At 41.1% G+C, this 21,750-nt stretch overlaps 1 protein-coding gene across 1 annotated transcript in view; it reads left to right on the top strand.

Annotated features, from left to right (window-relative positions):
• Positions 1–545: 545 nt before the first annotated feature.
• The window catches only part of LOC110501883 (activin receptor type-2A), a 58,573-nt gene continuing 37,368 nt past the window's right edge, over positions 546–21,750 (top strand). Inside the window, exon 1 of the mRNA XM_021579736.2 lies at positions 546–1,709. Within this exon, the coding sequence (XP_021435411.2) occupies positions 1,655–1,709 (55 nt within the window). The 5' untranslated portion in view covers positions 546–1,654. The remainder of the gene's footprint in view (positions 1,710–21,750) is intronic.

Raw genomic sequence — 21,750 nt, 5'->3', positions numbered from 1 at the left:
AATGTCCGTTTACTGTAAACAAACCACTGGTGGGAAAATGCAAATTTTCTTTATGCAGTTTCTAAGAATATTCGCATGAAAATCTCTCGCCAATTGGATGGAAAACTAGCTACCACCTTGTTAAATGTCAACTTCAATGACGTGACGTCAGAGTTGGGACGTCCCAAAGATGCCTTCATAGAGAGTTTAGAGTTTTGCGTGGTTTTATAGGTTTTGCATATGTGACCCTAATTAGCGTCTCCTAGGAAACAATTACCAAAACTGCGTTTCCTATCCTTTCACAAAAATATCCAGTAATTGTATTGATCAGCGTATCTGCAGCCATCCCATCATCAATACCTTTACTCACAGTACACTCGCCTGGGCGTGTTTATTGCCTCTCATTCAAGGACACAAGACAAGAGAATGCCTCACGGGATTGGTAGAGCTTTAATAAAGCTGTGACGGATAGGGATATTTTATCGTTTTCTATTGGCCGTTATTCGTGTCAGTCACAGCTTCACCCGCGTAGTGACAGATGAGTATGAAAAAAAAATCAAAAACAATCCATGCAAGCAGCCATCTTGAGTACAGTTGTGCACTTGGAGAGGAGATGATAATTATATGACCGAGAAAAACGTCAATATTAGACAAACTACATCTAAAGGATTCATTTTAATTCTCTAGTTCGTTGTTTTCTTGTATGCCACACTTCCCGTTCGCACGAGTGAACATTGATTGAATCGATATCGACCAAGCCAGCAGTTAACGTATCGGGCTAGCTTCACGGGTTTCGTATTTGCCTTCAGCAGTGTAGCTCGACTGCAATCCTTTCTCGATTGACATATCTAAAATACGAAATATGGTTTCTGTGATTCAAGATTCGGATTTTGAAGACAGCTAGAGACAATATTGCGTTATTTGCATGTGGTGGACAAACAACGTTTTGAATACACACAGCCTTCGGTAGAATGCCTGGTCAATGTTTTCTCCGGCGTCAACTTTCCTTTGGATGTGATTTTGGGAAAGGTGTAATGTTTGCAAGAGTGAAACTTGGTCAGTAAAATGTAATTACGCAAACTCGACTCATTGCTTTGGTGATTTAACTGGTGAGGTAACCAGTAAGCAATATTGGCAATCTTAAACCTATGCAAATCCGGTTTATGTTAACGGTGATGCCATATAGCTTTCTAGATGAAAGATTATCGTTAGATAGTCGGAAAAATTGCAATAAAGTAACAGTTTGTGATTATTTTTGCTGGGACATAGTCAGTCTAGCGCTAGACATTGTTTCTAAAATGCGACAATGTTGCAATATTGTGTGCAGAATGGATACACCATGCTGCAAGTACATTAACCAGTAGTCAAACAAGCTATTCGTCGGTTTAATCAAGTATATATTTTTTGCACTAGTTTACTTTCTTTATAGATTTTTTAATAATTTTTTTTACATGTGTTTCAAACCATGTCCCATGCCACAAGAATACAATAAACACTAAGGATTGTGAAGTGGACATTTTTATGCTGTATGTTAACAGGCATTGCAGCTCTTTCAATCAGTCAGTCACCTGATGCTTTTGCTATAAAAAGGTACTCTGATACTTTGGACGCTAATCCCATAGGATTCGTGGCACCAGGATTTACTCGAAATAAAGGATTTGACATTTGACCGAAAATGGGACCAGCGACGAAACTGGCATTCGGCGTCTTTCTGATCTCATGTTCTTCAGGTGGGTATTCGATATAAAGCAGTCTTCAAATATCGACCAGCGATCACATGTTCATGCATGCAATAGTCAGAATATTTCACACGCATCCATATCACAGTGTAGGCCTATGATAATGTTATAGCCTATTTTATTGCGTGCCCGACAGAACCTACTGTCCCTGTTATGTGCGCTCGCTGCCGCGGGTCATATGACGCGGGAACGCGATCGAATGTAGAGCATCTTGAAACTAAACAGCTTTTTGAATAGAGTTGATTGTATATTAGATCATGTTGATGGTCATCGTCTATCCAATCCAATACAGCAATAGCCACTATAGTGAGATGAAAGCGAGGAGTCAATACAGGAGTAGAGTAGGCCTCATGTGGAGAGAGGAGGCAACGTGTGCATCTGATTAAGAGCAGCCTATAATTATGCATATGTTGCTATGATTAATGCGTTGTGTGCTTTTCATGCAATATCAAAACGGCTATATATTTTATGCAGGAAGAATGGAGAATGGAATATATGATGAGGCCGTAGTTGACCCTGTTGTGGTTGTTGATGTTATTTCGGTCAAGGTTTGTTTTATTTTTTATTTTGTTTGAACCTTTTATTTAACTAGGCAAGTCAGTTAAGAACAAATTCTTATTTTATGGTGTGATTGTGACCTGAACTCTGAAATCCCAGTTGTGCTGCCTATATATTTTCTTATGTAGATATGTGCATTCTGATACATTCAGGTATAGCTACTGTACTGCATGTTATTTGCATATTATTATGCCTAGGCCTATGTAATGGTCTGTTGAACAGTAGTATTCACTTAGTTTTCTTTAAATGAAACATCAACACAAATACTTGTTTCTTGTTGATACATCCCAAAGCAGTTCGTTGGACAAAAAGCAAGTTGGTCTCCTGTTTAAAAGATCGCTTGTTGGGACTTAAGGATTCAGTGTGTGTGGCGGTTTTGTTTGAAACAAGGCACGTGCTGCTGGCGCCTGCCTTGAGAAACAGTCTTCCATCTGTGCTTATCACTCTACACTCCTAAAAATCCCATTTGCACAGAGCAGGGGGGAGGTGGGGGGGCAAAGACTCGAAGTCATCTCCTGAGTCAAAGCTCCATTTACTTTGCACCAGGCAGAGGTCAGTCAGTGCATAGTAAACCAACCTGGTCTCAGTGCAATTCGTAGGATTTGGTACGTAAATCTGTTAATCCCTATTTATTATGTACATTAGTTTACATTATGAGTGGAATAGTAGTTGTACAATATCATACGAATTAGAGGATGTATAGTATCATACGTCTTACCCGGTCATACAATGGCATACGAATTGGATGATGTAAATTATCATACATCTTGGAGGACATCTAGTATTATACGTCTTTCTCTCAGAAGAGGTAGATTGTTGCATCTAAACAATAATTATGGGGAGAATTTACATTGGTGATTAGGAGAACTAACGACAAAGGTTAGGATAATTCATGTAGCAGTTTAGGTGAACCAACCTCCCTACTTTTGTTTGTCTAAAGTAACTAGACCATTAGTACATGTCATATGTCTTGGAGGTTCTCAGAAATACGTATAGTGCGTTTCGTATGGCTCTGATGCCAGGTTGAGTAAACTGGGCCTAGCCAAGCCACAAGGAGATTGAACTAAAGCATTCTGCTCACTTTAACGAATGGGATTTCCACCAAGCAGAACTTTGACCTCAATAGAGGGTGATTGTCAGTTACACACCTCAATGCTACTTGAGCTGTATGTTGCACACCGTCGTGACGGAGCTACAGTATGTTGATGTTATTTTGAGGAAGTGGCAGGTTCCATTACTCGACTGCCTGGGCCGTAACGTTCACCACCTTGTAGATAGAAATATCACCAATAGAGCAACTGACATCTGTTCTGTTCCACATAATATAAGCCTGTTCCTATCTGAACACTCCACAACGCTGTGTCCTACTGAGCACAGCCCTGGCCTAAAATATAATCAAAGCAGGTTGGAATGTGGGTGGCCTGTCGATAGGAAGGTCCGCTCTCTGCAGAGGTTGTGGCACCAGCAGATTGCTGGTACTGAGGGGACCAGAGCTGGTTGGGTGCCTAGGAGCAAGGTTAATTAGACTTCCCCTTGATCTCGTGAATCTGGTTCTTACATTTCATTTGAGGGAAAGGAAAGGAAGGATTATATCTTATGACAGTTTCTCAGATTTAAGTCCTGCATTTATTTTTTGGGTTATCTTTGTTAAAATGTAGTAAGGGAGTAAGTACACACGTGCTTTCTCTCTCTCTACTCTCCCTCTCTTTCTCCTCTCTCTCACTCTCACACTACTGGTCAAAGGTTTTAGAACACCTACTCATTCAAGGGTTTTTCTTTATTTTTACTATTTTCCACATTCTAGAATAATAGTGAAGACAAACTATGAAATAACACAAATGGAATCATGTAGTAAGCAAAAAAGTGTAAAACAAATCAAAATATATTTTATAGTTGAGATTCTTCAAATTGCTACCCTTTGCCTTGACAGCTTTGCAAGCTCTTGGCATTCTCTCAACCAGCTTCATGAGGTAGTCACCTGGAATGCATTTCAATTAACAGGTGTTCCTTCTTAAAAGTTAACATGAGCAATTGACATTAGACCAGTGGAAATTTGTCCTTTGCTCTGGAGTCCAAATTTCATGAGCTTCATGAGGTAGTCACACCGTGAGACACGGTGTGGGTGAATGGATGATCTCCGCATGTGTATTTCCCACCGTAAAGCATGGAGGAGGAGGTGGGATGGTGTGGGGGTGCTTTGCTGGTGACACTGTGATCTATTTAGAATTCAAGGCACACTTAACCAGCATGGCTACCACAGCATGGCTACCACAGCATTCTACAGTGATACGCCATCCCATCTGGTTTGGGCTTAGTGCCACTATCATTTGTTTTTCAACAGAACAATGACCCAACACACCTTCAGGCTGTGTAAGGGCTATTTGACCAAGAATGAGAGTAATGGAGTGCTGCATCAGATGAGCTGGCCTCCACAATCCCCTGAGCTCAACCAAATTGAGATGGTTTGGGATGAGTCGGACTGCAGAGTGGAAAAGCAGCCAACAAGTGCTCAGCATATGTGGGAACTCCTTCAAGACTGTTGGAAAATCATTCCAGGTGAAGCTGGTTGAGAGAATGCCAAGAGTGTGCAAAGCTGTCATAAAGGCAAATGGTGGCACTTTGAAGAATCTCAAATATAAAATATATTTTGATTTGTTTAACTTTTTTTTTTGGTAACTAGATGATTCCACGTGTTATTTCATAGTTGCGATGTCTTCACTATTATTCTACAATGTAGAAAATAGTAAAAATAAAGAAAAGCCCTTGAATAAGTAGGTGTTCTAAAACTTTTGACCGCTAGTGTACATGCATACATACAGTACATGCATATATATCATGCAATAGAATGGCTAGGCTATGTGTTCAAAGGATTGCCAGAAGGGCCATGTCTATGGTCATTAGTCTACCTGCTTCTGCCCTAGGCTTGCCAGACTCAGGCCAATGGTCCCAGGGCCCAGTCACACACAGCTGGATCTGGATGGGGATACAGTTTGCGTCCCAAATCGGACCCTATTTCCTTTGTGGTGCACTACATTTGACCAGAGCCTTATGGGTCCTGGTCAAAAGTAGTGTACTATATAGGGAATAGTGTGTCATTTGGTATGCAGCCCAGCGGTGCTCACTGCTCATCATCCCCAGCATATTAATGCTCATCCAGACAGCTCAGCAGGAGACCATTAGAGAGTGACACCACTTCTGTCGCCAAATTATTCATTTTTTGGATGTGGTGGAGGATAATACACACTTAACCTTAAAAAAATAAAAATAAAAAAAAATCCCCCTTTTGTACAATCACACAGAATCCATACTGATGCCTGATTGGATGGAGAGCCCTAATGCATTTGTTGAACCCCTCAAGTATAGGGGATTAGGGTGATATGTACATGGTTATGGTGTGTGTTTTTTAAGGTAGGTTTATATGCAGTGGTGCAACAAATAGGTTGTTGTTAGTCTTTGGCAAAAACACAATTGGTATTTGGGAGGTTGTCTATGTTTTGTCATGGATAACTTGCTGCTGTTTTCCTGATGTTTTCAACACATTGAATGATTACCCAACCAAGCTCCTTGCACTAATCCGCCAACAGCCAAGCAACAGGCATATAAATTAAACTGGTTGTTATACTCGAAGTGCTGGGAACAGCTTGTTTATTTATGCACATTTCTATGCACAAAAGGCCTATTTCACTCATAGGCCCCCTCTGCTTGTAAATGTTATTCTGTATCGCACAACAACAACAAAAAAACAATTCTGCCCTCTTGAATTTTAAGAATTTCCTGTCTTCTACTACAATTATTGCATTACCCTTTGCGGCTTTTACAAGAGGGGGCCCACAAAAGAGAACCATTAGAATGTGTACCGCTCATTACCAAAGGTTCTCTGGTCACATTAGGCAACAACGCCCCTCATTAAGATCCCCTAACTTTGCATCCTGAGAAACGGACTGAAGCAACACCACATTCCATTTATTGTTGCCTTCAAGCAAATGATCAAAGGCCACCGGACAGAAACAAGCTAGAGTAGAGATGAGCTGCAGCAGAATCGAGCTACAATTACTGAGTAGAGAGACTAGCTACAGTAGAAATTGGGATTACAAGGTACAGTAAAAGACCAGGCCTAGCTATGTTAAAAGCAAGGTACATAGCCTAAAATACAGTAGAAACTGTGATCTAAGATTGACATTTTAGTCATTTAGCAGATGCTCTTATCCAGAGCGATTTTATAGTAGTGAGTGCATTAATTGAATCCTACAGACGAAGAACCATATATGTGACAATTTTTCCATTTTAAGATAATCAGTTATTTTTATATTATTAATTGTGTGTACCACATTAGGTTTTTTTTTATGGTTGACAAATAATTCACCATACCCATATCTTCCAACAACAATTTATATTTTTTTGTTATTTCAAAAAATATTCTTTTTATTGCTGTTTTAATTTTAAGAATGTGGAAGAACAGTATATCTCCAGTGATGATTTCAGTTTGTGGAAGATGTCCTTTTTTAACACCTGATATTATGTTTTAAGTACTTTCAAGTACAGATGCCCTTCATGTAAATAACTTAAATGCAATATGTAGTTAATTCATTTGTATGGAGGTTCATTTAAAGGTGGTCTATCAACTTTAGCAATGATTACTTTTCTTAAAAGTTGAGTCATGAAATCTTAGTCTCATTTAAAATGAAGCCCTCAATGTGAACATACCATAGAACTACAAAACTCTCCCAATCTATACACAGAATGAGTTTGTATTGCACCATTGTGTAACACAGCACTTTTAGAGTTAACGTTAATGTACGTATCATTACTGTCAAAGTTAAACTATGCAAGTGTTCAATATAGCTATTATAATAATAGGCGTTTTGTCTTATTTCTAACCTGTTCTAAGCCGGAGAGAATCAACGCTTGTTGTTTCTCGTATGGGACAGTGTAGAAACTGTTGAACAGATGCAGCTTGCGCTCATCAGTCACTTTCCACACTCCTTTCTGCACGTCGTGGAACATGCTCTTCCCTGCAGGATACAGTGTAACTAGCTAGCTACTGTAGCCATGTCGAATCATCCGGTGGATGGAGAAAAAGTAGCTACCTATGTTTCTTCTATAATCTAGCAATAACATTTGTAACGATAATGTATGAGTTATTAGCCAACGAACTTTAGCTAATATGTTTTCTCTATAGTTACAAATTAGACAACCCACAACATACATGTTAGTTACTGTACTCTATAGCAAGCTAGCTTGATTGTTTGATATACGGTTCTTCCACATACCTCTTTTGGACAGCTTTTCCCAGTTTTTTTCTTGACCCTTACGATTTGTATAGGGTTTTCCCGCATCTTGTAAGATCTTCCTTTGCCTGTCTTTCCATTCTTTTTGTTTTGTTTTACGTTTCTTTCCCACATTTCTGTGATTTTCATCAGCAACAGAAAGGTTGTGCGCTTGTCCGTCCATTCTGAGTGGTGCACATAGGCTCTCGTGGAATAACCGTTTATCTTTAAATTTAAAATTATTGTTAATTAGCGCGTGGAAAGCTTGTGAAACCGGTTCACTATAGAAAAAGGGTGTCCAATAATGATTGTTCATGTATATCTCATTTTTTTTGTAAATGTCACATATATGGTTCTTCGTCTGTAGGATTCAATTGTCATACTTTTTTAAAACTGGTCCCCCGTGGGAATTGAACCACAAGCCTGGTGTTGCAAGCACCATGCTCTACCACCCGAGCCACAGAAGATGGGCACAGAACTCGCTCCACACGGTCTATGTCCGTCTCCCCATAGGGTGCTATTAGGTTGTTCTCCACATCTTTCTACCCTTTTACCGTCAGGTGTAACTCAGTAGACTGTGCTGTACCTCAACCTAAGTACTGAAAGATCCTTCCACCCCCATGTGGTTGCTAGCCAAATACAATTTTTCTGTGTGACCTGCCTCAACATGATTCATTAATGGCTCTCTGATGGAAGTTTCTCTGCCTTGGTATTAGGGCTGACCCCGTTTAGTCGACTGGACGATTGCTTTATCGGTAGGCTTTTGGTCGACCAAGATATCTTTAGTCAAGCAGTAGCAACAAAAATAATATGTTGATGTGGCGCCTTTTCCTAAACCATGTTGCTATGTGCACAATAGCAAAGGTAACCAGCATATTGGTGTTGAGAACGATGTGGCGGAGGCAGCGTCAGAGACGAGAAAACAGCCCTTGTATTATTATTATTATTATTATTTTTTATTTCTTTCTTTTTACCCCTTTTTCTCCCCAATTTCGTGGTATCCAATTGTTGTAGTAGCTACTATCTTGTCTCATCGCTACAACTCCCGTACGGGCTCGGGAAAGACGAAGGTTGAAAGTCATGCGTCCTCCGATACACAACCCAACCAGCCGCACTGCTTCTTAACACAGCGCGCATCCAACCCGGAAGCCAGCCGCACCAATGTGTCGGAGGATACACCGTGCACCCGGCAACCTTGGTTAGCGCGCACTGCGCCCGGCCCGCCACAGGAGTCGCTGGTGCGCGATGAGACAAGGACATCCCTACCGACCAAGCCCTCCCTAACCCGGACGACGCTAGGCCAATTGTGCGTCGCCCCACGGACCTCCCGGTCGCGGCCGGTTACGACAGAGCCTGGGCGCGAACCCAGGGACTCTGATGGCCCTTAACCACTGCGCCACCCGGGAGGCCAGCCCTTGTATTATTGTCTAAGAAAGGCGAGGAGTGAAAATCAGTTTAGTCTACAATCAATAGTCTAACTGTTAAACGTTTCTGACATTTTAAAATCATCATTATATCTACAGAAAGAAGACGAATTCTGCTTCTGTTGCCTCTGTTTGAGTGTTTGTTTAATAGCCTACTGATTCTGTCAGCACCAAGCCTCACGCAACGACATGTCAAGTAAACAATTCCATAAATTAGTTTGTTTTTAATCAGTTCGCTGTAATAAACACAAGGCTTTACACTTTTTTTTTTCTCTCATTCAAATAGCCTCTCTGGTATCATTTATAATATATTTAGTGTTAACATGGTTCCAAATTGTCGGAAAAGTAATATTTATAATAATAACAATGTTCCTTTTTCTTGGTATTATTATAATAATAAATAATAATAAGCCTACTTATGATGATGTAATCTATACAACACCTGTTTGGAACACATAATGTGCACTCAGCACTGGCTCCTTGCCTTCTTTTTCTTGATATCCAGTATGTTCCACAACTAGTCACATTTATTCCACACATCACCTTTACCTCCTGGGCAATCAGTAAATATTCCCTCGTTTCGAGTTTGTCAAGTCCTCTGCTTCCATTTTGGTGTCAACGTGTTACGATGTTCAAAGTTTGTTACAACCAATTTATGGATGTGATTATGATATAGGTTAGGCCTTATTGTGCCCTATTCGGATGGGATTAGTTTTTACTGGGGGAGGTCGGGTCACACTTCCTCAATTCAAATATTATGCTGACACTATAGGAAATATGGTTTGGTATGGTTTAGAAACTCCAGCTTGGTTCCCAAGTTATCAGTGTGGCCCTATCACATGGACATGCTGAAATGCTGGATCTTCACACCTAGAATAAAAAGCTCCAGGCTTCAGTCATAACTGTCCATTTATTTTGGGGACAAAAGAAAGAATTACATGGGCCAGTTTGGGAAAAAAACTAATCCCACCCGAATCGTCCTCTGGAATAACAGACATTCTTGAGTAATAATTACATAACCGACGTTCTCTAGTAATACTAGTCCCATGCGAGTAGGTCTTTGGTCTATGCGATGCGAACATGTCACCTAAAGAGAGCAAGGGTTGAGGGAATAGGGGATGTTTTTCCTAAACAAATGAGGGATTTTGGTAACAGAACTTTTCAGTCAGAAATGGCTGTTATTATGTTGCAGCTTCAGGAAAACGGACAGCGCGATAATACACTTCGATGATCTGTAGTAGTTGTTGCAATAGGAAGGAGAGAGAGACAACGGGTTCTAGTCACATAGCAAGGCCCGGCCCAGCACAATCAAATCAATTGCTGGTCAGACTCCCTCTAGTCAACTGTGAGTCTTAATTATTTAATCAAAGCGTGTGCTTAAAGCATTAATAAGCTCAGTGAATATGGCTGATTTGATTAAAACACATAGGATGTGTCAATATGGAAAAATACACGTTAGACATTTTCGCCCAATCGATTGGTCAAGAGAACAGACGAGGGACAGCCCTATTTTGTATCACATATAGGATGATAGAGCACCCATCTCACAGGTCATTTCCTGGGGTTCATTTGCTCTCTCCTTTAAAAACAAATCTGCACATATCGAGTTGTGATCTACAAAAGGAATCCTTAAACGACAAAAGACCTTGCCTCCCAGTCAACCGAACGAACCACCATCCCATTCGTAGCACGCTAAGGAGTTGCCATAGCAGACAGTGGTACAGGACGGCTTGTTTGTTGTTACCTCAGATCATTATCAGAACTCTTGGAGTGTGCTCTGTGGGCCAGCGCTCAATGGCAAATTTCACAAATGAAAAAGGTGCAAGGATGACTTATGTAACTAGTTTATTTACCTTTCTTCTCAGGCAGGTTCCATAACCTGATAAATACTTTGACCTCAAATTGGATGATGATACTTTTTCCCCCCTCTTGCTGTGCTCACTGAGGTGGATTACAGTAACCACGATGGTGTATGCCATACAATCATGGTGCTATGTATTATTTACATTCATCAGTTGTAGCTGAGAAGTCCAGATTCTTCACTATAAAGGGAAAATCAAATACAATGCCTTGTTTCATCAAGTGTGCTCCTGTTCTTCAGGTCGGAGTGAGAACGTTCTGTTGTTCTTCAGGTCAGAGTGAGAACATTCTGTTGTTCTTCAGGTCAGAGTGAGAACGTTCTGTTGTTCTTCAGGTCAGAGTGAGAACGTTCTGTTGTTCTTCAGGTCAGAGTGAGAACGTTCTGTTGTTCTTCAGGTCAGAGTGAGAACGTTCTGTTCTTCAGGTCAGAGTGAGAACGTTCTGTTGTTCTTCAGGTCAGAGTGAGAACGTTCTGTTGTTCTTCAGGTCAGAGTGAGAACGTTCTGTTGTTCTTCAGGTCAGAGTGAGAACGTTGTGTTGTTCTTCAGGTCAGAGTGAGAACATTCTGTTGTTCTTCAGGTCAGAGTGAGAACGTTCTGTTGTTCTTCAGGTCAGAGTGAGAACGTTGTGTTGTTCTTCAGGTCAGAGTGAGAACGTTGTGTTGTTCTTCAGGTCAGAGTGAGAACGTTCTGTTGTTCTTCAGGTCAGAGTGAGAACGTTCTGTTGTTCTTCAGGTCAGAGTGAGAACGTTCTGTTGTTCTTCAGGTCAGAGTGAGAACGTTCTGTTGTTCTTCAGGTCAGAGTGAGAACATTCTGTTGTTCTTCAGGTCAGAGTGAGAACGTTCTGTTGTTCTTCAGGTCAGAGTGAGAATGTTCTGTTGTTCTTCAGGTCAGTGAGAGAACATTCTGTTGGTCTTCAGGACAGTGTGAGAACATTCTGTTGGTCTTCAGGTCAGTGAGAGAACATTCTGTTGGTCTTCAGGTCAGTGAGAGAACATTCTGTTGGTCTTCAGGTCATAGTGAGAACATTCTGTTGTTCTTCAGGTCAGCGAGAGCATTCTGTTGTTCTTCAGGTCATAGTGAGAACATTCTGTTGTTCTTCAGGTCAGAGTGAGAACATTCTGTTGTTCTTCAGGTCAGTGAGAACGTTCTGTTGGTCTTCAGGTCAGAGTGAGAACATTTTGTTCTCATCTGTAGTTTAGAATAGAGAATTAGTCCTAAAAAAAGCATGGCATTTTAAACACTCATCAGACTCAACCTGCAGCACCCATAACACACACTGGGACTAAATGTGACACAACAGTTGGAGATGCCCAGGGAAGGGTTCTATGGGGAAGTGCTCTATGGGCTGAAAGTTCCAGGCTCAATTCACAAGAGGAAGTTTGATGGGACTTAAAAGTAGGGCACTTAACTCTATGTACCCTATGGACAGTGCAAGTGTTTTTTTCAGCAAAGCTTTTTTATATTTTTGTAAAAATGGTCTTGACTTCTTAGAAATTGAATAGACGGAAAAGGTCCCCCCTCTCGGAAAACAAATGGCACATTCTTAAAGCCTGTGTTGTCCTAATGCTGTTCGTCAGACACAAAGACTGCAGGCCCATTCATTCGTACTGTAAAACAGCTAAACACAGTGATGATGTCAGATCCCGTAATCCTGGCTGGAATGTCCATCCAGCTTCAAGCAGGCTCTTGGGTCTCAGGCCCTGTCTGCTTATCACTCCAACTGGAAGAAGTGAGACATTATGTGCTCTGACAGAGATCAGGGGGAAACAATCACATTTTCAGCTGAATGCAGTCCTGATTTGTTAGTTTACTTTGAACAAAACTATTTGGCCCCTCGTTTCTTAGCAGGAGTAACAGGTAGATCTAAATGCTCAGAAATGAGGAGAGCGCTTTGCATACAAATGCCATGATATTAACTGAAACTTAGCTTGGATGAGGAATGAATGCACAACTACGACAAACTTCCATGGAGCCTACTTGTTTGGAACTGTTTGTACTCTAATGCCTGTAGTGTCACAGCCTGGGTCTAATTTTATAGTTTGTTGAAGTGATCAAAGCCATGAAAGGTGTCATCCATTAGATGCTGTGTTTATCAATTTGATATCAATAGTTGGTTGAACTTAAATAAACTCAGCAAAAAAAAAAGAAACATCACTTTTCCAGGACCCTGTCTTTCAAAGATAATTCGTAAAAATCCAAATAACTTCACAGATCTTCATTGTAAAGGTTTTTAACACTGTTTCCCATGCTTGTTCAATGAACCATAAACAATTCATGAACATGCACCTGTGGAACGGTCATTGAGACACTAACAGCTTAAAAACGGTAGGGAATTAAGGTCACAGTTATGAAAACTTTAGGACACTACAGAGGCCTTTTTACTGACTGTGAAAAACACCAAAAGAAAGATGCCCAAGGGTCCCTGCTCATATGCGTGAACGTGCCTTAGGCATGCTGCAAGGAGGCATGAGGACTGCAGATGTGGCCAGGGCAATGAATTGCAATGTCCATACTGTGAGACGCCTAAGACAGCACTACAGGGAGACAGGACGGACAGCTGATCGTGCTCACAGTGGCAGACCGCGTGTAACAACAGCTGCACAGGATCGGTACATCCGAACATCACACCTGAGGAACAGGTACAGGATGGCAACAACAACTGCCTGAGTTACACCAGGAACGCACAATCCCTCCATCAGTGCTCAGACTGCAATAGGCTGGACTGAGGGCTTGTAGGCCTGTTGTAAGGCAGGTCTTCACCAGACACCACTCGTAACAATGTTGCCGATGGGCACAAACGCACCCTCCCAGGACCAGACAGGACTGGCATGAAGTGCTCTTCACTGGTGAGTCTCCGTTTTGTCTCACCAGGGGTGACCCTCCAGCATGACAATGCCACCAGCCATACTGCTCGTTCTGTTCGTGATTTCCTTCAAGACAGGAATGCCAGTGTTCTGCCATGGCCAGCGAAGAGCCCGGATCTCAATCCCATTGAGCACGTCTGGGACCTGTTGGATCGGAGGGTGAGGGCTAGGTCCATTCCCCCCAGAAATGTCCAGGAACTTGCAGGTGCCTTGGTGGAAGAGTGGGGTAACCTCTCACAGTAAGAACTGGCAAATCTGGTGCAGTCCATGAGGAGGAGATGCACCGCAGTACTTAATGCAGCTGGTGGCCACACCAGATACTGACTGTTACTTTTGATTTTGACCCCCCCTTTGTTCAGGGACACATTATTCCATTTCAGTTAGTCACATGTCTGTGGAACTTGTTCAGTTTGTCTCAGTTGTTGAATCTTGTTATGTTCATACGAATATTTACACATGTTAGGTTTGCGAAAATAAACGCAGTTGACAGTGAGAGGACGTTTTATTTTTTTAGTTTACATGAGTTTACATGTGTGAAACTCTTAAGTACGAGCTAAATTTATAACTGCACTTGTTTCGCATCCATGCCTGTTACACCCCGTGGAGATGGAGCACAAAAGAAAGTGTCTTTTCTCCCCATTTGGCATCTTTTCAAAACACACCCTCCCCCCTCCCCTCCCGCTAAATCCGGCTGCCCCGGCCCGCGCTGGACTAGACAAGATAATCAGAGGAGTCTGCTACAGACAGGCTTGATGAGCTGGGGTTCTTACGCCATTTTGGTTGTGTCTGTGGCACCACCACATCTACAGAATATGCCAACTGTAGGGCCCCATAATGTTGGGCAACCAATCACAGCGCACCAATGGATAGCAACTGTACCAGGTTCCCATGAAGCAATTGTAATGACAGGTCCACCACAACATACTGAAGAATTTCGTGATAAGGGAAAGGGGGATACCAATTAGCAAAAGGTAGTCTGTGTTAAATTTCATTGTGTATTAGAAACAGTTTGAGATCATTGTGAGGGGATTTCGCCACTGGTTGAATGGGGAATTGGGCTTTGCGGGAAAATATCAGTATGCAACAGTAACCAAAAGGTGCGAGGCTTAGCGTAGGGTCAATTGTATTGCTGTGCATTGCTGTTGTTTTCAGTAAGGGTTTCCAAAGATTGTTTGGACCAATAGAGTAACCCTGCTGCTATGGCCAACATTTTATATCACAGTATTTAAAAAAAAAAAAAAAATTGATGGTATTTTTAGTTTTTGAATAATACATTTCTACATTTGCTTTATGAGTAGTGAGTGATCCTAGGGTGCTTTATGAGTAGTGAGTGATCCCAGGGTGCTTTATGAGTAGTGAGTGACCCCAGGGTGCTTTATGAGTAGTGAGTGATCCCAGGGTGCTTTATGAGTAGTGAGTGATCCCAGGGTGCTTTATGAGTAGTGAGTGATCCCAGGGTGCTTTATGAGTAGTGAGTGATCCTAGGGTGCTTTATGAGTAGTGAGTGATCCTAGGGTGCTTTATGAGTAGTGAGTGATCCCAGGGTGCTTTATGAGTAGTGAGTGATCCCAGGGTGCTTTATGAGTAGTGAGTGATCCCAGGGTGCTTTATGAGTAGTGAGTGATCCCAGGGTGCTTTATGAGTAGTGAGTGATCCCAGGGTGCTTTATGAGTAGTGAGTGATCCCAGGGTGCTTTATGAGTAGTGAGTGATCCCAGGGTGCTTTATGAGTAGTGAGTGACCCCAGGGTGCTTTATGAGTAGTGAGTGATCCCAGGGTGCTTTATGAGTAGTGAGTGATCCCAGGGTGCTTTATGAGTAGTGAGTGACCCCAGGGTGCTTTATGAGTAGTGAGTGATCCCAGGGTGCTTTATGAGTAGTGAGTGATCCTAGGGTGCTTTATGAGTAGTGAGTGATCCCAGGGTGCTTTATGAGTAGTGAGTGATCCCAGGGTGCTTTATGAGTAGTGAGTGATCCCAGGGTGCTTTATGAGTAGTGAGTGATCCCAGGGTGCTTTATGAGTAGTGAGTGATCCCAGGGTGCTTTATGAGTAGTGAGTGATCCTAGGGTGCTTTATGAGTAGTGAGTGATCCTAGGGTGCTTTATGAGTAGTGAGTGATCCTAGGGTGCTTTATGAGTAGTGAGTGATCCTAGGGTGATTTATGAGTAGTGAGTGATCCCAGGGTGCTTTATGAGTAGTGAGTGATCCTAGGGTGCTTTATGAGTAGTGAGTGATCCTAGGGTGCTTTATGAGTAGTGAGTGATCCTAGGGTGATTTATGAGTAGTGAGTGATCCCAGGGTGCTTTATGAGTAGTGAGTGATCCCAGGGTGCTTTATGAGTAGTGAGTGATCCTAGGGTGATTTATGAGTAGTGAGTGATCCCAGGGTGCTTTATGAGTAGTGAGTGATCCCAGGGTGCTTTATGAGTAGTGAGTGATCCCAGGGTGCTTTATGAGTAGTGAGTGATCCTAGGGTGCTTTATGAGTAGTGAGTGATCCTAGGGTGCTTTATGAGTAGTGAGTGATCCTAGGGTGCTTTATGAGTAGTGAGTGATCCTAGGGTGGCAACACATACGTTCTAAGTGAATTCAATGGGTCTTTCTCCATTCTGATGGTTTTATACTGTTCAATTCAACTTCAACCAAAACAAATTTCAGCACTTATCATTTCTGCATTTCCTGCACTCCATTGCAGTGGTAGAAAAAGTACCCAATTGTCATACTTGAGTAAAAGTAAAAATACGTTCATAGATATTACTAGAAACATTTATTGAAAAAGTGAGTCACCCAGTAAAATACTACTTGAGTAAAAGTATGAAAGTATTTGGTTTGAAATATTCTTAAATATCAAAAGGAAATGCAATTGATCAAATGTACTTAAGTGTCAAAGGTAAAAGTGTAAATAATTTCTAATTCCTTATATTAAGCAAACCAGATGGCACCATTTTTTTTTATTTTTTTTTATTTACAGATAGCCAGGGGCACACTCCAACACTCATAATTTACAAACAAGGAATTTGTGTTTAGTTAGTCCTCCAGATCAGAGGCAGTAGATGACCAGGGATGTCCTCTGTTTAGTGATTCCGTCAGATCAGAGGCAGTAGATGACCAGGGATGTCCTCTGTTTAGCGATTCCGTCAGATCAGAGTGTGAATTGATGATAGATGATAAGTGTGTGAATTGGACCATTTTCATGTCCTGCTACGCATTCAATATGTAACGAGTACTTTTAGGTGTCAGGGAAAATGTATGGAGTAAAAAGTACAGTATTGCATTCAGGAAGGTTGTGAAGTAAAAGTTGTCAAAAATAGTAAAGTACAGACACAAAATAAACAACTTAAGTAGTACTTGAAAGTATTTTTACTTAAGTACTTTACACCACTGCTCATTTGAGATCATTTCCACACTGCCACGTAGGGCTGCACGATATGGGCAAATCATCTAGGACTTCTTTTTAACCAAATGTTTCAAATGTGATTTGACTTGCGAATTAGAGCAAAACTGTTGGAATCATGGAAATAGAATGACTATTCTAATTCTATAGTTAGAATATAATAGTGGGCACTTTGAATACAGTGTTTGAGATGACAACGAATTAAAATGCCAGGGAAGAGTTACTGTGACAGGATAGGAACTAAAGTGTTGGTACGTGTTTCCTTAGGGGACCCTATAAACTTTGGCTACATGCATGTTTTCTCTTAGATACTTATTGTAGCTAATTTATTCTTGCTTTGCATATTCCTCTTTGATTTAGAAGATACTGTTGCACAAACAACATACTGATTTAGGTCTACACCATCATTGGTATTATCAGGCTGTATTAGCTAGCTACGTTTGCTCTTACTCAGTACATTTATTAGCAAGCTAGCTATTACCATTAGCGGCAAACAATTAGCAAGATTTAGGGCAACGTGCTAAGAAAAGACAAACGAGCTGTTTGCTGATGTAAGAAACAGAAACTAATAGTGTCACTATGGAACGCTAGTGGATTTATATTAAGAAGCAAAGAGAAAACAGCATCGTTGTATGTGCTGCATTGACCATGCAGGCTGAATGCAAGTGTCTCTGGTTTAGGAACATCAAATGCGCTTTTTGAGTGACAGGGGGTGTGGCTAAGGCTGGAAAGTGGCGCAGAGCGAGATGATTCAATTAGCGAAACAAACTGAAAATTGACATTACACATGGCGTATCACATTTATCAAACCAAACATTCAAATAACGGTATAGAAGGTCAAGTAAAAACCCAAACCGGTCCCTGCATCAATACCGGTATATCATAAAATACGGTATACCGCCCAGTGCTACCTACTGCCTCCGACATGATTGCCAATCAGTCTCCAGGCCATGTATTTCAGAAGAAGGTTTAGGCTAGGGGTTGAGTGAGAATAGTCAAGTCTAATGGAGAATATATATTTTTTGTGTTGGCTCCCAGTCCGTACAACATTGTTGCAGGTCTTGCCCAATCCAACTATCCCCCATTAGTCAATAAACTAACTGTGAGTTTTGAACAGGGCCCTTTGTGATTTGTGTTAAGCGCCTTGGTCAATTTGTCTGTTTCAATTTGCTGGTCCAGATCTGTAATCATGGCATAGGGACTCCGACAGATGATGTGCATCTTGGGCTGTGTCTTCCTCCTCCTCCACCATGCGTGGATGTGACAGTAATTCCGAAAGATTCACTGTAATCCTGATGAGGGCAACTCTTGTCTTCGGAAATAATCCCCAGGATTTATCCCCACTGAGGGGCAATTAGCTAATTAATTCCCTCCCAAAATAATTTTCTTCAGCCATGCCGCCACAGACTGCAGAGCACCATTTGTTTTTTTAATGAGCCATTATGTTTTTCTTGTTTTAACGTCGTTTACACTTGGATGAATATGAATGAGGAAATCAGGGCTGTTCTTGGACTAGGGCCATGAGTAATGAAGAAATGGATCTGATGTGTTCAGTGTAAGCAAAGTGGCCTCTTGTTAGTGGTGTAAAATACTTAAGTACAAATACTTTAAGTACTACTTAAGTCGTTTTTTTTTGGGGGGGGGGGGGGGGTGTATCAGTTAAAGTTAAATAAAGGTTACATTTAAAAAAAATCTGTACTCTACTATTTACATTTTTGACTACTTTTTAGTTCACTACATTCCTGAAGAAAATTATGTAGTTTTTACTCCACAAATTTTCCCTGAGACCCAAAAGTACTTGTTACATTTTGAATGATTAGAAGGCCAGGAAAATGGTCTGATTCACACACTTAACAAAATAACATCACTACTGCCTCTGATCTGTCCGACTCACTGAGCACATGCTTCATTTGTACATTATGTCTGAGTGTTGAAGCCTGCCCCAGGCTATCTGTAAATAAATTAATAAAACAAGAAAAGAAGGTTGTCTGGTTTACTTAAGAAATTAGAAATAATTTATACCTTTACTTTTGATCCTTAAATATATTTAAAAGCAAATACTTTTAGACTTTTACTCAAGTAGTATTTTCCCGGGTGACTTTCACTTTTATTTGAGTAATTTTCTATTAAGGTATCTTTACTTTTACTCAAGTATGACAATTAGGAATTGTTCTATACTTCCTCTTGTTGGCTATTTTTGAATGCATACATTCAGATGCTATCTTCTTCCCCATAGCAGCACTGATCTGTCTAAGATGTCCCATTGCCTTTGGCTGCTGTACAATAAAATAAAGTTAATTTGAAAAGCAATAGAACATGAAAAAGTTGCATATTATGTTTATCAAATAATTCCCGCTACTTTAGGTAGGATGGTTTTAAACAATTACATTTATGGGTAAATAGTTTAAAAAAATACAAAATACTGACCGCGTCAGCTCAGATTCAAAGTGGTCTTGATCTGAACGAAACGTGCCTCGAGTATGTCGACAGAATCAAGCTTTTGTGTTAATTATCCTTCATTAGCCTATATTTAAGGAATTGAAAGTCTCAAAGGTTGGCCACATTTTCTGGCGCCTCCTTCATGTCAGCATCTGTCTGGACAAGGCGGCAGGTAGCCTAGTGGTTAGAGTGTTGGGCCAGTAACTGAAAAGTTGCTAGATCAAGTCCCCGACCTGACAAGGTAAAAATCTGTCGTTCTGACCCTGAACAAGGCAGTTCCTAGGCCGTCATTGTAAATAAGAATTTGTTCTTAACTGACTTGCCGAGTTAAATAAAAGTTAAAAGAAAAACGTGAGATTTTAATATTATTCCAATGTTGACCTCTGATCCAATCCTGACTGGAGTAATTGTTTCATATTGTGATAAAATGTACTTCTTGGTTCGGACAACTTAAATCTACAGTATTGGACAACTTAAATCAAATTTTTTTTTAATGTTAATGTCGAGCCCTGATGTATAGCTGGCACTGTGTTGTCGCTCATATTTGTTTGTCAGCACAAACATGACTGTAGGTCCTGACTCCCTGAGCCAAGCATGGCGCCTCCTTCATGTCAGCACAAACATGACTGTAGGTCCTGACTCCCTGGGCCAAACATCACTGTAGGTCCTGACTCTCTAGGCCAAGCATGAATGTAGGTCCTGACTCTCTGGGGCAAACATCACTGTAGATTCTGACCACAGGAGGCTGCTGAGGATAGAAAAGCTCATAATAATGGCCGGAACAGAGCAAATGGAATGGCATCAAACACCTGGAAACCATATGTTTGATGTATTTAATACCATTCCAATGACTCCCTGTGCCAATCGTCACCACTGTAGGTCCTTGCTTCCTGTGATATGGTAGAGGTGACTGACCGGCTCGATTCGGTCTTATGTAGCAAAATTAGATTGTGTTTTTTGACATTGAATAAATGTAGAGACTCAGAGCTAGAACATGGTATATCATACACTACAGTTGAGGAACAATGGGGAAAGTAATTCTGCTTTGAAAGTTGATAAACTTCTAACCTCACTTTTGAGAAAATGTCCCTTGCATGTTTTGGTACCTACTGGAGAGCTCTTCTTTGTCTACACCCATTCAGCATCGTTCACACCTTTTTAAGCTTTAGCCCCACCCATCTCTTTAAGGATTCACATGTGAGGCTATGTACTAAACTACCAAAGATGTCACGACTAAAGGCTGGCTTATACTATGGGTGTGTTTGTAAATGTAATCTGGAGTGCCAGAGTGTGCACTAGGTGTTCATAAACTCAGAGGGTTGTCAGATTGTCCGTTCGTAAATTCGGAGCGTTTCGCTTTCGGAACGTTCAGAGCGCACACTGGAGACACTGGCCGAAAAGCAGGGTTGATCTGAGCGTTCTGGCCTAACAACAGCAGTCAAGCACCCAAGCTAACTGGCAAACGTTGGCTAGCTAGCTAGCTATTTCCAGATACAAATGAGAGAACACCCAACTCTGACCATTTTACTTGTCCTAGCAGAGCTGGTTAGGCTGTTTTTATGTTATCCAGAGCATTGGTGACTGCAACTGTGCTGCTGGCAACAAATTAGTTAAGCTTTTTTGCCAACGTTTACTGACACAGGCCATATTCAATGTGTGTTGAGCGTTCATAAATGTGTCAGTTATTCTGTGCTCTGGCACAATCAGACTAGAGTTCTCTGAAATTGGAGTAGAGAGCCAGAGCGAATTTACCCGTTACGTCCATCAACAGTTGACGCATTGACATCATGAACATTCTTTTGAAATGGTTACTTGCATAGTGGAGTCTTTTGTTTATACATGTAGCTAGCTATCTAAACAATGAACCATAATCCCAACTCATAACGTTACTACCCTCCATGAATCTGCAGGAAGCTAACCAACCAGGTTCAATGTTACTGTAGCTAACATTAGGCTAAAACTAGCAATGCTAAGACAGGAATAATATTACTACACAGATCATACACGTAATGTTAGCTACCTAGCCAGCCAGCTAACGTTAGCTAGCTAGCTAACAGTACACTAACTTGAAACGAAAATGACTTTCTGATCAAATTAGAAATGTGTCAAATCTGAAAATGTAGCTAGCTAGACTCTCTTACCCGTGTACATGGATGGTCACTTCTCTCTCTCTGTCATGGATGCCATGGTTGACCTTAGTTTGAAGATGTAATCTGGAGACAGGTG

Source organism: Oncorhynchus mykiss, chromosome 22 (assembly GCF_013265735.2).
Source record: "Oncorhynchus mykiss isolate Arlee chromosome 22, USDA_OmykA_1.1, whole genome shotgun sequence".
NCBI classification, from domain to species: Eukaryota; Metazoa; Chordata; class Actinopteri; order Salmoniformes; family Salmonidae; genus Oncorhynchus; species Oncorhynchus mykiss.
This window is presented reverse-complemented; position numbering and strand designations above follow the sequence as displayed.